At 34.4% G+C, this 14,077-nt stretch overlaps 2 protein-coding genes across 2 annotated transcripts; both read left to right on the top strand.

Moving 5' to 3' along the window:
- Nucleotides 1-1,260: 1,260 nt before the first annotated feature.
- LOC146135232 (plasminogen-like) lies at nt 1,261-6,576 on the top strand. The gene is made up of 9 exons (XM_083394984.1): nt 1,261-1,357; nt 1,887-2,025; nt 2,653-2,735; nt 3,170-3,336; nt 3,449-3,535; nt 4,356-4,549; nt 4,913-5,064; nt 5,633-5,777; nt 6,101-6,576. The coding sequence occupies exons 2-9, from the start codon at nt 1,902-1,904 to the stop codon at nt 6,127-6,129; spliced, it is 981 nt and encodes a 326-aa protein (XP_083251110.1). The 5' UTR covers nt 1,261-1,357; nt 1,887-1,901; the 3' UTR covers nt 6,130-6,576.
- A 2,602-nt stretch (nt 6,577-9,178) lies between these two features.
- On the top strand, nt 9,179-13,581 carry LOC146135231 (protein YIPF6-like). The gene is made up of 6 exons (XM_083394985.1): nt 9,179-9,453; nt 10,258-10,336; nt 10,843-10,896; nt 11,423-11,534; nt 12,294-12,454; nt 13,145-13,581. The coding sequence occupies exons 1-6, from the start codon at nt 9,328-9,330 to the stop codon at nt 13,255-13,257; spliced, it is 645 nt and encodes a 214-aa protein (XP_083251111.1). The 5' UTR covers nt 9,179-9,327; the 3' UTR covers nt 13,258-13,581.
- Nucleotides 13,582-14,077: the final 496 nt, after the last annotated feature.

Raw genomic sequence — 14,077 nt, 5'->3', positions numbered from 1 at the left:
GCTTGTATCATCTTTAGTTGATGTAAATTGAGAGTAATTCATCCATAACTTTTAAAAGGTGTGGCGCAAAAACTCAGAATGATAACAATTGCGTCCCACCATTTATAAGTGATGCTTGAACTACTTCTCAGTAACATTAACTAAACATGGCCAAGTACGTTTCGATACGAAATCAAGATGATGTCGATCTACTCGATTGTTTTGGCTTTGCAATTTATTCTCAAGCTACATAACAGATCCGTCCATAGTATACGCTACTACAGGGGTTCTTAAACTTTTTTACCGCCGACCCCTAAAATTTTTGGGGGCTCGCGTGGACCACGGTAGGCAAAATGACGTTAAAAATTTACGTCACAATACAAATAGACTTCTTAAATCTGCTGAATTCGGTCCAAAAAATGTGAAAGTGAAATGGAGAGTTTCAGTGCAAAACCGTTTTGTTTTTAAATAAACAGTTTTGTTTGATAAATTGATTACTTCCTAAATATACACTAATATTTCAATTAGACCTTCATGGACCCCCCCAAAACTAGTCCACGGTCCCCTAAGGGGTCCATGGACCCCAGTTTAAGAACCCTTACTCGACTACCTTTTGTTTTGGCTAATTAAAAAGAAACGATTTGTAGACAATAATCATTTTGAGAAGAAAAAACAGGAGTGGTTTCGTTCGACTAGTTGTGCATTCTTGCAAGAGGATAAAACAAATAATTTAGTTTGCAAAAGAAATATTTGCCAACGGAGCACTACATTAAATTAGCGAAAGCAATAAATCACAAATTATGTGTCCCGGGGTATGGCAGAGATTTTGAGTTTAAACCTCATTGCAAATTAATTTTTAGCCCGGCTTCATAAAACTGTTATTTAATCAACTGATTTTTGTTAGCTGCTAGTTGGTTTTAGTTAAAATGTTTTATAGTATGTTGGAAATGCGCGATTTTTTTTGTACGACATTTGATATTTCTCGGCTGTAAGATTTTAGTTGTTCATTTCCTTAAAACGAATTGATTTTATTCAGAATCTGACTTTTAACTCCAATCACTTTTAGTGCACTTAAGTGAGGTCATTGTCTTAAATCACATCACACGGAATCCTTAACTGATTAACCAATTACAGTTAGCTCCTAATTTAACTTAACTTGTATGTTGCCAATGCGCGAAAAAAACGACATTTGGTATAACTAGTCATTTTAGGCTGTCCTAGGATGTATATATAAGTTTGTTGTCCAATTTTATTGAAATGCATTGTTTATCTTCAGAACCTGACTTCCACCTTCGATCACTTTGACCTACCGACGTCGAACGGATGCCGCTTCGCTTACGTGGACATTTTTGACAGGAAGACTACGTTTGTGAAAAAGGTTTCAAACGAATGTTTTCCTCAAATTTTATCTCGGATGTTGGTAGAAATTTAAACAAAAATAGTAACAAAGATTTATTTAAAAATTTCAATAAACTTCAAAAAAAAATTGTCATCTTTTCAAAAAAAATTTACCTACTTAAAATTGGGTGTTGGTAGAAATTTAAATGTAAAACTGACGTTCTGAAATATATAAATCACCAGAACTAATTCTCGCACACCTTGTAAACCCCTTTCTAGAATTGCTTAAATAACAAAACCATTGTAATTTGTGTAACTTATAGCACAGTAACAAAATACCTAAATGTGAGTTAGGCTTATTTTTAACTGAGCGAAGAAGTGAATTACAGTAACACATTTTTTCTTCCCAATCTAGCATCCCCGCATCCCCTTGGAACAGTTGAGCACCCCTCTGGTTAACAAATCGCTTTAAAGCAATTAACATAAAGTTTTTTGATACATTCATGATCGTGCCAGGGTCGTGTTTGATTTTGCAAAACACAAAAAAAAATGCTCGCAATTTATTTTAGTTGAACGTCAAAAAAATGTGCGGCCACCATCGCTTAGATGATAACTTCTTCAGCGCAAGCGGAAATTCATTGGTGCTGGTTTATTACGCACAAGAAAATGTAATGTCACGTGGTTTCACGTTTCGCTGGACGTCTGGTGGTAAGGGTAATTTTGTTCTGCTTCATTGAATTTGTCAAAATAAGAAATGAACTATATTCGATAAAATCGACATTCCGCTGTTTCCAAAGTTCCTGTAATACAGCTAACATCAGTGTAAAAAAGTAACGATAACAAAAACAAAACGTTTGTAAACAGCGCAATATCGACTTTATTGAATATGTGTTCTGCATTAACAAATTGGTTAAAACTAGAATTGTAGTATAACTTTAAAATTCTCGTTTGATATAAGATTTACAAACTTTTTAAATATTAAAGGGACAATTTCATTTTTTGGTTAATTTAAATATCAGGCCATAAAACAAACAATGTTGATGGCAGCAACATCTCTTTATTGTCACTGCTTCTTAAATATATATATGACGAAAACCTCAATTTAACTTTTCCATACATATGACAAAATTAATGACGTATGGTGTTTGATTTATCTAAGTACAAACAAAGTTACATAATGGCATAACTCTAGATTATTGGATAAACAAAAACAAGTTAGGTGTCTTCGAATTTCATGCATTGTTTATGCTTTTCTATGATAAATTAACGCCATTAAAATATCCTCATCAGCCTGCCCTAATCAATAACTTTAAGCTTCAACTCATTATTTTACAGAGGGCGGTCACGGAAAAGGGTTTGAAGACAAAGAAGAAGACATTGGGTGTGCAATGTCCTCCTTACCGGAACCAAATACCAAGGTTGTGTAGTCAACTTCGCTTAATGCTGCCTCTAGTACTTGTGATAATCAGCAATCTGTTTAGATCTTACAGAACTAACAATACTTTGAATGAAAAACTACATATCGATGTTGATTTTTTTGCGCTGGAATCCTTCATCTATCAGTCTATCATATCCCCAAATCATACAATACATCAATAAAAAATCAAACCGTCAAAGTTGTTAGCTGCCACATTTTTAATCAAGGCCAATAGTTTTAACAGATTAGCAGAAACCAAAAACTTAGGCTTAAACAAAAAAAATTAGAACAAAAGAAAAAAAATCTGTTTTAAAACGGATACACCGCAAACAAAATATAATATCTTCACAAGAGTGGAACAAAAGGCGGTAAAATGTTACCAAGTAAAACAACCTCCTAACTATATCAAAGCAAACGTCATTATGCTTTATGCAGAATTCGGTCGCAGTCATAAGGAGCCAAAACGAGGGCTACTGGCCGTGGGTTGCCATGGTAACAACCGACCAACTGACCAATAGGACCTACGGGATCATTTGCCAGGGGACCATAACGTCATTAACGCATATCGTGACGTCATGGGATTGCGTGAGGGATTTTCGAAGGTATGGGAGTATGACTGAGCTGTATTTGTACAAGTTCGGCTTTTTGTTTAACCTTTAAACTATGTTGAGTTGTACTGATTTCGCGAGAAATAAAACTGCATTTTGTGTTCAGCAATGGAATTGTGGTGTACGTTGGCAAACACGTTATGACGATGAGAGAATCCCCGGAACAGAGGATTGCGGTCAAAAAGGTATATCGGTAAGAGACGCAAGAACATTGTCTATTATTTGCTAGTATTTTTAATTCAAACAACTTTCTCAAGAACGAAGAAAACGAATGCCAGTTTTTGCAAAAAAAAAACTTTTTCTTAAACAGCCTCTAAACCAGCTGACTTGTGAACATTTCATTCAGTTGATTAAGAAATGTAACTTTTTTATCAAAAGCGGATTGTGTTTGAGTGTTTATTTAAACTACTGAAACAAAGTTTAATAAAGCGATATGCCAAAGGGAAATTACTTGATATGCATCAATAGATTAACCCACAAAACGTATCTGTATTGCTTTGATAACAAATTGAACTTAGAACTATACTTTCGGACTGGTTTGTAATAGAAAAATATTTGCAAATAACCTTGACGTGCTTGCTTTTCGCTGTTGAAACACGCGATTGAAACAAGTGCTACTGAGTCGGTTACAAATAACCCGAGTCCCAATTCCAAATCCGGCAAAATGTACAATTTCGTCGAGTCCCGAGTCCGGTTGCGACTCCACAGCCTGTATTTTACCCATTTCGTAACTAAAATAAGGTGGATTTTCAGCAATCCACTCATGTGGGTGTCATATAACTCATCCACCTACAATAAGTGGTTGGAAAATATCACACTATTTTCTATCCCGCCATTACAATTTACAGTTGGCGGCCATATTAATTTCGAAATTTGCTACTGCGCATGCGCACGTCGGACTCGGGTACTTTACGTGGTCTAACTCAAGTCCCGAATCCGACTCCAGAAAAATAAACCGACTCCGCATGTAGCCCTGTTTGCAGCAGCTCAAAAGTACTTTTATTGCTTTTAAGAACCGCGGACGACAGCAAAAATGGCGATTCCGGGTTCGCGGTGATGACCTTGGAACGCAAACTTACCGTCACTCCTTACGTCACGTCAGCGTGTATAAGTGACGTCACCGTTCCTGTCAGGGAGTTTTCGAAGGGTTCAAGGGTCAAGAACGGAAAAAAGTCAAACTGCTACATTGCTGGCTGGAATATTGCAGGTTTAAGTATAACTTTTTCTCTCTTCGTGAAGATGTGACGTAGTTCATTAAGTTGACGACAATGAGATTTTTCACACGCGTAGGAGATTAGTTTTCAGGACAATATTTTTATCCATTTTTAAATTTCCGATAGGTTATTGAGCAATAAAACGAGACAGATTGATCATTTTTTCAAATAACGAAATCGCTAATTATCGTCAGTTTGTAAAACATCGAATAGCCGCTAATAAGTTGCATAACTCTTCCAAAACAATAAACATTTTTACAACTATAGAGTTTAAGGCACCAAGCACTAAGCTACACGCCTACACGCAAAACATCAATCTGTAATGCTGTTGTGTTTCACTTATTTTGCTTTCACAGACCAAACCGGACGTTTTTCGCCACAAAAGGGCGCCGCGGCGCTGAAAATGATCAATCAATCAGAAATGGCCAATGTCACTGAACACCTTGATTACAAACCGCATGTAGGACTTTGGTGTGCGGTAACCAGCAAGGGAGTTAATATACCAAAGGTAACAAAGAACTATTTAATTGAAGAACTATTTACAAGTTAATTGAGTGCTACGTCGTTTCACCCATATTTTTATTGTGCATAGACTTTTAAGAAATCTTAAGCTTAAATATAGGTAGCCTACTTAGTTTATTTCGTCTAAATCATTTATGTGCAAAAAATAGTTAGATTTATATATTTCTAACACGTCATTGTTGTTCATTGCTTATAGTGTAAAGCTGTCCTTCAAAAACCTGCTTTTAGCCTTTAAAATGTTAATAAAAGTCAAATGCCGTGTTTCGATTCCACAAAATAGCCTGTTTGACACGTTCTAAATCTTAAATATACCTAGTTTTATTGCTCTAAATCAGTTGTGAGATTTATATATTTCTAACTTGTCAATCTTGATCATTTTTAGTAGTCTTAAACTGTCGTTCAACGACTTGCTTTCAATTGTTTTGTGTTTGTTTGAAAGTTAGAAAATGTATTTGAAAGTCAAACAACGTGTTTCGATGTCACGAATATCCTTTTTAGTAAATTTATGAGCTGTATTTTACTTAATCCTATGAGCTGTGTTTTACTTAATCCAGACCTGCAAGGGTGGATCCATTGTTTGCTACGAGCGAAGGAAATGGCTGGTGCACGGCATTGTGAAAGAAATAGTACCTCTGCAAAGTAAAGAGTCGGCAATTTTCTATGCACCAGTGAATAAACGTCTTATTAAGATCCAAGAAGGTGAAAATATTTATCCTTATACCCTAAAAGCATTAATTGTCATAGAATAGTAATGGTGACAAGTAACCTATTGGAAGCACACTGCTGCATTTAGTAAATATGCTGTTGCTACCAGGCATAGTAGAATAAATTATACGAGAATAAAATTATACCAGAATGACTTATATTTATTATACTGTATTTTGTATAGTTCACGTCAGATTGATATTCATACATTTGATAAACTTGCCTTTATTAGAACCCCTAGGGCCTAGGAGGCATTGTATTCCGTTCCAAATAAATAAGGATCAAACAAGTAAATCAACCAAACTATTCTATTTTAGTTTCAGAACTTACTGAAATTCAAGATTGACTTTGGTGTTGTTATTTCAAGAAAATTCTACGAAATTCAACTGAAAATATGCAACGCCTTGCTTTGCTCTAACTGCCTAGAGATTTTATTTTTTTCTAAAAAATTCAAGTCAATGTGTCCACCGAACCTATAAAAAAAGTTTTGAATAGGTGTTTATAATATGTATCATTCTATTCGTATCGTGTCTATTGATTATTGTAATTATGTTAGAAGGCCACTTGTAGATTAATAACTTTGGAGTGCACTTATATAGTTTATGAAATAATTCGTTGCTGTTCTGTTTTAAAGAAAAATGAGTTTTACGACAGTTAGTGTATGTGTTCTATTTCGTTTTTATTGCATGGTCACTGTTATTTTCGCGTGTGATTGAAACGTAAACGATTGCATATTGTTAAAAAGTCTCTTTCTCTTGTTTAACAAATTACCATCTGAAAACGAAATGATTCGTATAAAGTGTTGGTCGGTGCCGGAATCGGGAATCGAGTAAGACTTCCCGAGTCCTTAGTTCGACGTGCGTTTGCACAGTAGCAAGTTTTGAACCGATGTGTCGGCAAACTCTAAATCATAAACGTGAACCCTCATAGGGGGAGAATTTACCGCCACTTGTTGTGGGGTGTTGAGAATTATAACACACCTAGTAGGGAATAGTTGCATATTAGTTGCGATAGATGGGTATTAGCTAAAACAAAATAGTCACAATCCTATTTGGTTAAGACTAAATTGGAATCCATTTTTGTTTTCTGTGGTGCCCAAAAATGCGATTATTTTTTTATTTGGCAAATCAATAGGATTCGGAGCTGAATTCGGGCCTGAATGGAGCCGTTTTATCGTTAGTAGATATAACTGCTATGACATACCTATGCATATATAATTTCTAAAGTTGCCTCCAACTTTTATTTCGCGTCAAATCGATTTAGCGCTTCAAAAATTGAATCACCATCGGAACTACTACACAGCTTCTCATAGAGGAACTTTATTTTAACCCTAGCGGCCTAGCCAACCTATTTATCAATTTACTTTAAACGACACCTGGCAAATTTTGTCAATTTAATGTTTGTGCTTGTTTCGGCTATTTAGAGCTTTTTTTACACCACTTCTACTTTTCGTGATTTGTTTGCGCGTGTTTGAACTCTAATCTATTTTTTCGACGGCACTTGACTTTTTAATTGGAAATGATATTGGTGATGTCACATAAGCGAGAATGATCGACAGCAATCGCGGGATGAGAAGTTGACGTCAGCAAAATGACAAATTCGTTCGGGCAATAAAACACTGATTTAAACAAATCCTTGAACAATATATTTATTTTTTTGTTCAAAATTCAGCAAATCTTGGATTTAAAGATCTCCTAAAACAGTGATTCCTAACATTTCCTGGATGACAACAAAAGTGGTTATTTGCTGAACAACAAAAGTGGTTATAGGTACCACCTGATTTCAAAACAAATTATTTTACTTAACAAAAATTGAAATCATAAACGTTGTTTATCAGGTTTATCCGCACAATTTTGCTCAGATGTCGTAATTGTGGGAAATCGGTTTAATCGTTAGATGTATAAGAACTTTAAAGTTTCTATTTATTTGAATTTTTGTTGACTTTCTGGACTCGCTCCATCTTAGCCTGTGTTGCTGTTACTTTTAACAAAAACTTATAGGCCTACCATTATATATATCAGGGGTGGGCAACTTACGGCCCACCAACGCAAATCATCCGGCCCGCGACCAATTTTACAAACTGGGCGCGAGGCCATTCTTCATATTTTTGGCTGATTCAACTACGAAAAAGCAAATAATATTTTGCGCTTTGATAATTTTGTTCCGCCATCGAGTGTAAATCGCAAAACACCCTAGTTTTATCCCTGATTAAATGTCGTTGACGTTTTAATAAGATGAGTAAAGTATACACAGCTAACATATAACGGCCCGCGGAGACCTACTTTAGGTTGGTTTTGGCCCGCGACTTTTACTTAAATGGGAAGACTTACAACTTATAAAGTATACTCAAAGAGACTTCATTAGAGCGTTACAGACGACCAAACAAATTCGACATTTTTCTCAACTTTCCACTCATTGGTTTAAATCTCCTTGGATTTTCACATCTCTTTGGATTTTCAACATAAAACGTACCAGTCATCCGTTGATTTTAAATAAATCATGTGGAACGATTACTTGATTGTCGCAAAATTTTCATGTAGACACGTAAATAATAGAAATTCTACCGTGAATGTTTTGCCTCAGTAGAAAAGCTAAAGCCACAACCTATGTGGTATTTCGCCTCTAACAGGATGAGTTGTCAAAGTTATAATAACAAGGAGCGCATAAATATGTAAGAATCAATATAATGACTTAAGTTAGATGTGAATTGATATCACTGGAGTCTTTTTTTTTAAATTACTTGACCTGACAGTCTTTTGGACAACTAACTTTAAAGTTATTCTGTCCATAAACTTAAAAAAATCAGCTGTGTTATTCAATATTTTTGAATGAAATTACTTTGTTTATTTAAATTTTCGCATGTAAAACAACTTCTTGTTTTATATTGTGTGTTGTTATTTTAGAAAGTTATTGCTCATCAAATCGAACTGATTTATGGGCGCTGGTCTAGAATCCTACCACAACGTTGAAATGATTATTAAGCAATGCATAATATGTGGGTTAGGGTGTCAGTTAGTGTTTGGGTGTGGGTAGGTCAAGTAATATTGTTTAACACTATTACTGGACTCACCCAAACCCAAACGCTAACCTGCACCCTAACCCAAGTAATGTTCGTTGTGGTAGGATTCTAGACGAGCGCCGATTTATGTTATATGAATGACTTGACTTAGACAACTGATGACTTCTACTGGGATTTAAGTCCTTGCGAAGTGCGATTTCAAAAAAGATTTGAATAGGTTGCCGAAAACGTTGCTTAACATAAATTACAATTACCAGAGGAGGTTATTATTATCAAAATAACCTGGATACACTGCATGTCGATTCTGTGGTTGTAACTAAGGATGTGACATGTTAAATATCACTATACCGATACCCAATATTAAGCTTACTGTTTTTAGATCATGACACTTGTGAAAAACAATTTTTGTCCATTTCTATTGATCACCTCATATATATGTTTAATTGAGTAGTGCTACAAGTAGATTATATTTTTCAGTTCTATGTTACAGCTTTAGTTTGATTTTGGAAAAAGTTGTTATAAAAAATGACAGATTTTCAAGAAGTGTCGTATAATATGCCGGTTGAGGGGGAGATTCACCAGCCCCCGGTAGACCTTGATGAAGATTTAGACGAACTCTCAACTTTGGACGAACCAGTTAAAGACACATTTGTATGTGTTTGTGTTAATATTGCTAGACTTCTAACACTTAAGCTTAAGGATTTCATGTCACAGCTACAGGGACGCACAAAAAGAATTCGGGTGAAAGCAAATTCAGCCAAATGTGGCAATTTCATTGAGTCTCTAGTCCAGGTCTGATTGTACAGCCTGTATTTCACCGATTAACAAAACTAAAATCAGGCAGAAGCAATCCACTAATAGAGGTGTCATATAACTCATCCACCTTTCACTAAACTGTTGTAAAATTTGGTACTGCGCTTGCGTACATCTGACTCCAGTCTCTGATAGTTTTACAAATGTCTTACTGAGTCCTAACTTCTATCAATCGGACTTGTAAGCCTTGCACATCTGTATATATATATATATATTATTATAATAAATCTGCATCAGTTAAAATCAAGGTAGTTCCTTGTAAATATATTTCACACTAAATGATTAACACCACTAAGCGAAAGTGTAGGCAGTTTAGATGTGCGTCAGCTGTTTTTTTTTATCACAGACCAAAACTGGGACTTTGCCTAAAACTTTTAATTTTTGCTATGATTTCATTTTTGCACTATAACCAACATATGTTGTAAATAGTATTAGTCTTGTGTTAAAACAGTTAAAATATTATTCGTAGGAAACTGTGCTACATCAATTTATGTGTTTTTTTATGGTACTTTAATATACATCTGTCTTGCTTTAATAATATGCAACTGCCTTACAAGTGCCGATGTAGGTTAATAGTGAAATCACAAAAAATCTCTAGTTAAGGTTAAATAAATCGTAATAGTTGTTGTATATTGTTTTCAGGTTCGGGATATGAAAGTTATTGGGTCAAAGTTCGCTCACATAGTTTACCCAAGAAAGAATTCAATGCTGCTTAGAGATTGTAAGTTATTCAGCTTTAACATCCCTTAATTATCTTTCTCGATATAGATATGAATAGTTCATCGGATACCTTCATAAAGGGTTACCAAAATCAGTCGCCCTAATCAGGGCTATCGTACAAGCAAAACAGTGCTCTTACGGATCAGTCACGGATTTGCCAGAAGGCGTGAGTTCAAACCTCACCACAAACCAGATTTTTTCTACCCTTGCCTCGTTTAGACGATAATCCTAATTAGGCTGTCTAAATGGCATTTGTCTTTCCGAAGGCTTTCGGTTAAGTGTACTATTTGTTGGTCAGTTTGACTTCTGAAGGGCTTGGTTACATAATATTAGCAACATGTTTATGAATGTTTTACATGTGAATATATACATTTTAGAGATAAGTTTAATTTTTGTAAGACATTTATATTTTTATAGATTTTAGTTAAACTAGCTGGCAATTAATGTCTGTATGTGATTTATTGCTAAAGATTTTCATGTCTAACTTACTTTCTTGTTTTGTTGCAGGGGATTTATGGGGACCCTTGATTCTGTGTGTTGTGTTGGCCATATTACTAAATGGTGAGTACTTACTCGATTTCACTGATTAATTTTATAGTGACTCAACTGGCTATTTGCCTAATACATAAGATGTAGTGCTGGACTGAATATTGTTCCATTAGGCCAGGTAGTTCCAAAAATTATCTTTATAAGAGAAAGCTGTAAGCTCAAGGTTAAAACCTTTTGTTTTATCGCTCATTCTAATATATATTACAAATTCAAACATTTTAGCAAGCTCAGACCATGTATTTTGGCTTTCACATAGCTCGTACAGAATATGGGTCCCATACTCCCATATTATCAAAGTTACTTAATATTATTTGGCCTTTGGTTGTAACTACAACCCGCAGACTTTTTCTTAAGATTCATTTGAAACGTTAACAAACTGACCCCTACCTGTGATGCCTAACTACAACCACCATCCATTATCTTAAAATTTATTTGAAACATCACCGGACTGCCACCTACAGTACTTCTATAATGGGCTTTTATATTACTTACAATATCCAACTAATCTCCCTAATTTCAAACTTATTCTTCCATTAAGGTGCTGGTGATGATTCAAGTGGACATGGCCCACAGTTTGCTGAGGTTTTTGTCGTTGTTTGGGTCGGAGCAGGAATCGTAACACTCAATGCCCAACTGCTCGGTGGCAAAATGTAAGTTTTTAATTTGTCATAGTTTCTGAAAACTGGTCCGGTCTTTATCCAAAATTTTTGATAATACTGTATTATTCCCATATTGAACCACTCCGTACATAAAACTAACCCATACAAACTTATTATTAAATCATGCAATTACTATAATCAGCAGATCACTAAAACATTAAACACCACTGCAATCTAGCCTTCCATAAGTCAAACTGACCCCAGTTGGTCCCGGTAGCGACGATCCTGGTATGGCTGAGGTTGTGATTTTTAACCTCACTACAAACTGGTTGTTTTTCTAGCCTTACCTTATATACATGAAAATCCTTAAACTAGTCATTTTGAAATAACTTTAGGTCCCAGTCAAGTCAAGTCGTTGTCAAAAAAATGAAACGTTATGTCCGATTATGAGCAATACCTCAAGTAAAATATATATTAACTGCAACTATAGCAAGCAAATTGTTTTGTGTGCAAGTAAAGTAATATTGTGATAAATAGCTCAATCTGTTTAAACGACTTAAGTGCACTTAAGTCAAGTCATTGTCTTAAGTCATTACAACACTGGCAAAGGCACATGCATTTGCCAAATAGAAACTATTGTAATTAATTTATTTTAAAAGGCATAAAACTCAACTGAAATTATCCATTGAAAAAAGGAATTATACCTTTGTTAATTTTATTATTTTGTTTAATTTGTTTTCCTTAGTGCTTCGTAATTCTGTTTACTGGAAGTGATTTGATAAATAATTTGTATAAATTGTTGCATTTCAGATCATTTTTTCAGAGTGTCTGTGTTCTTGGCTACTGCATACTGCCTCTGGTGGTTGCCATGCTAGTCTGTTGGATCTTGGTAAAGTTGTTCGTTCAATCAGCCGTGTTTGTCGCTATTCGCTGCATCGTTGTAGCTGCAGCTTATGGCTGGTCTATTTTCGGTGAGTATAAATTAGTCCTGTTAAGTTAGATATTGCCCAGCAGTGTTGTAAACAACTTTAAATCCAAAACTGAAGGTATAGCAGGCAAATTGTTTTACATGCAAAAATTTAGTTAAATAACCAAGTTGGATAAAAAATGTTAAATGAAACACTTAATTTTTTTGTCAAGTCGATTGAAAATAGTTCCTTAAGTGCTAAGTCATAACAGCCCGACCGGAGCAAAACTACTGATTTGTTGCTTGTTGTCTTGCAATCGATTCTGTTAAGTTATTTTTTTATTTTTCTAGCTTACCTCCTGTAAAGCAATATTATCCATCATAATAAGCTGGCATTACCTGATGTCTTGCAGTTAGCTTTTTATATCTATACTCCCGAGTAATTGCATAAAACTTGTTGCTCATTTTATGATTTGTACAATAGATATAATATTTTAAAAGAAATTACTATGCTAATTTTATTGTCTACATAATCCTATAGAAATAATTGTACATGCAATAAAACTGAAACATTCTATGAACCAAATCTGCTAATTTCGCCAAATTACTTGAGTTGTCATTCATAAAAGTTAAGTCAAGTTTTCAATTACAAGTAGTAAAATATTACTATAACAGGACCTGACAAAATTGCAATAGTTTTTTCAAAAAATTACAATAGAAATCAAACCATTGTTTCATTTTATATTTTTTACAGCCTCTGTAGCATTTCTCGGTGATAGTCAACCGCAATCGCGAAAAGCCCTGGCGGTCTTTCCCATTTGTTTGTTTTACTTCATTCTTGCCTGGATGGTTGTCACCTACACGTAGCATTTTTATCCCATTATTTGTTTTATTACTCGGTGTAAAAAAGCAACGCTGCAAGCCAAATCCTTGGCATCTGTACTGCGTTTTATGCTTTGCTTGTGAGAAAGCAGCTTCTATGTACTTAGATCTTTGTGTACATTTTGTATGTATGTTTATTTCTTGCAAAGTTTATATTTCTTCTGTTTATATTAGATTAAAATAATATATTCTTATTGTAATAAATAGTTTATTGCAAACTCGTTTATTTTTAAATGCTATAAACGCTCTTCTTGAATTTTGCTTATAAATTAGGTTAGTGCCAAGTTAAAAAAACAGCTTACCAAAGGGTTTTTATTTATATAAAAAAACATATTTTAAGCCAGTTTTTACCGTCTTTTGTAACATAAAATAATTTTCTATACTAATAAACATGGTTCATTATAAGTCTTTCTGCAAAAACAAAGCTATTTCAAACAGTTGGAGTACCCATTGACAAACATTAACATAAAGAGGACACCACACAAAAAACTTGTGGCGATTAAGTTATTTGTTCCACATTATTACTAAGTTTTGCCATAGAATGCATATTTGTGCAATTTGTATTGTGGTACGATATTTTGTTTTACTTTTTTTGTCCTGAAAAATCATAAAAGTTTTTTTGTATTCACATAACTTTTAAACAGTGATAATTTAAGTAACAAAAGTTGTTTAGAATTTTGTGCCTTGGTTATGTGAAGAACATGCGTATTTATTTTAATTTGGAGTGTTATAATACACTTGAAAGATATTCTGGCATTTTGTAGCTGAAAATACAAAAAAATACAGAAATCAAAAAGTATCTACT

The sequence above is a fragment of the Ascidiella aspersa genome, chromosome 8, assembly GCF_963924565.1.
Source record: "Ascidiella aspersa chromosome 8, kaAscAspe10.2, whole genome shotgun sequence".
Lineage (NCBI taxonomy): Eukaryota > Metazoa > Chordata > Ascidiacea > Phlebobranchia > Ascidiidae > Ascidiella > Ascidiella aspersa.
This window is presented reverse-complemented; position numbering and strand designations above follow the sequence as displayed.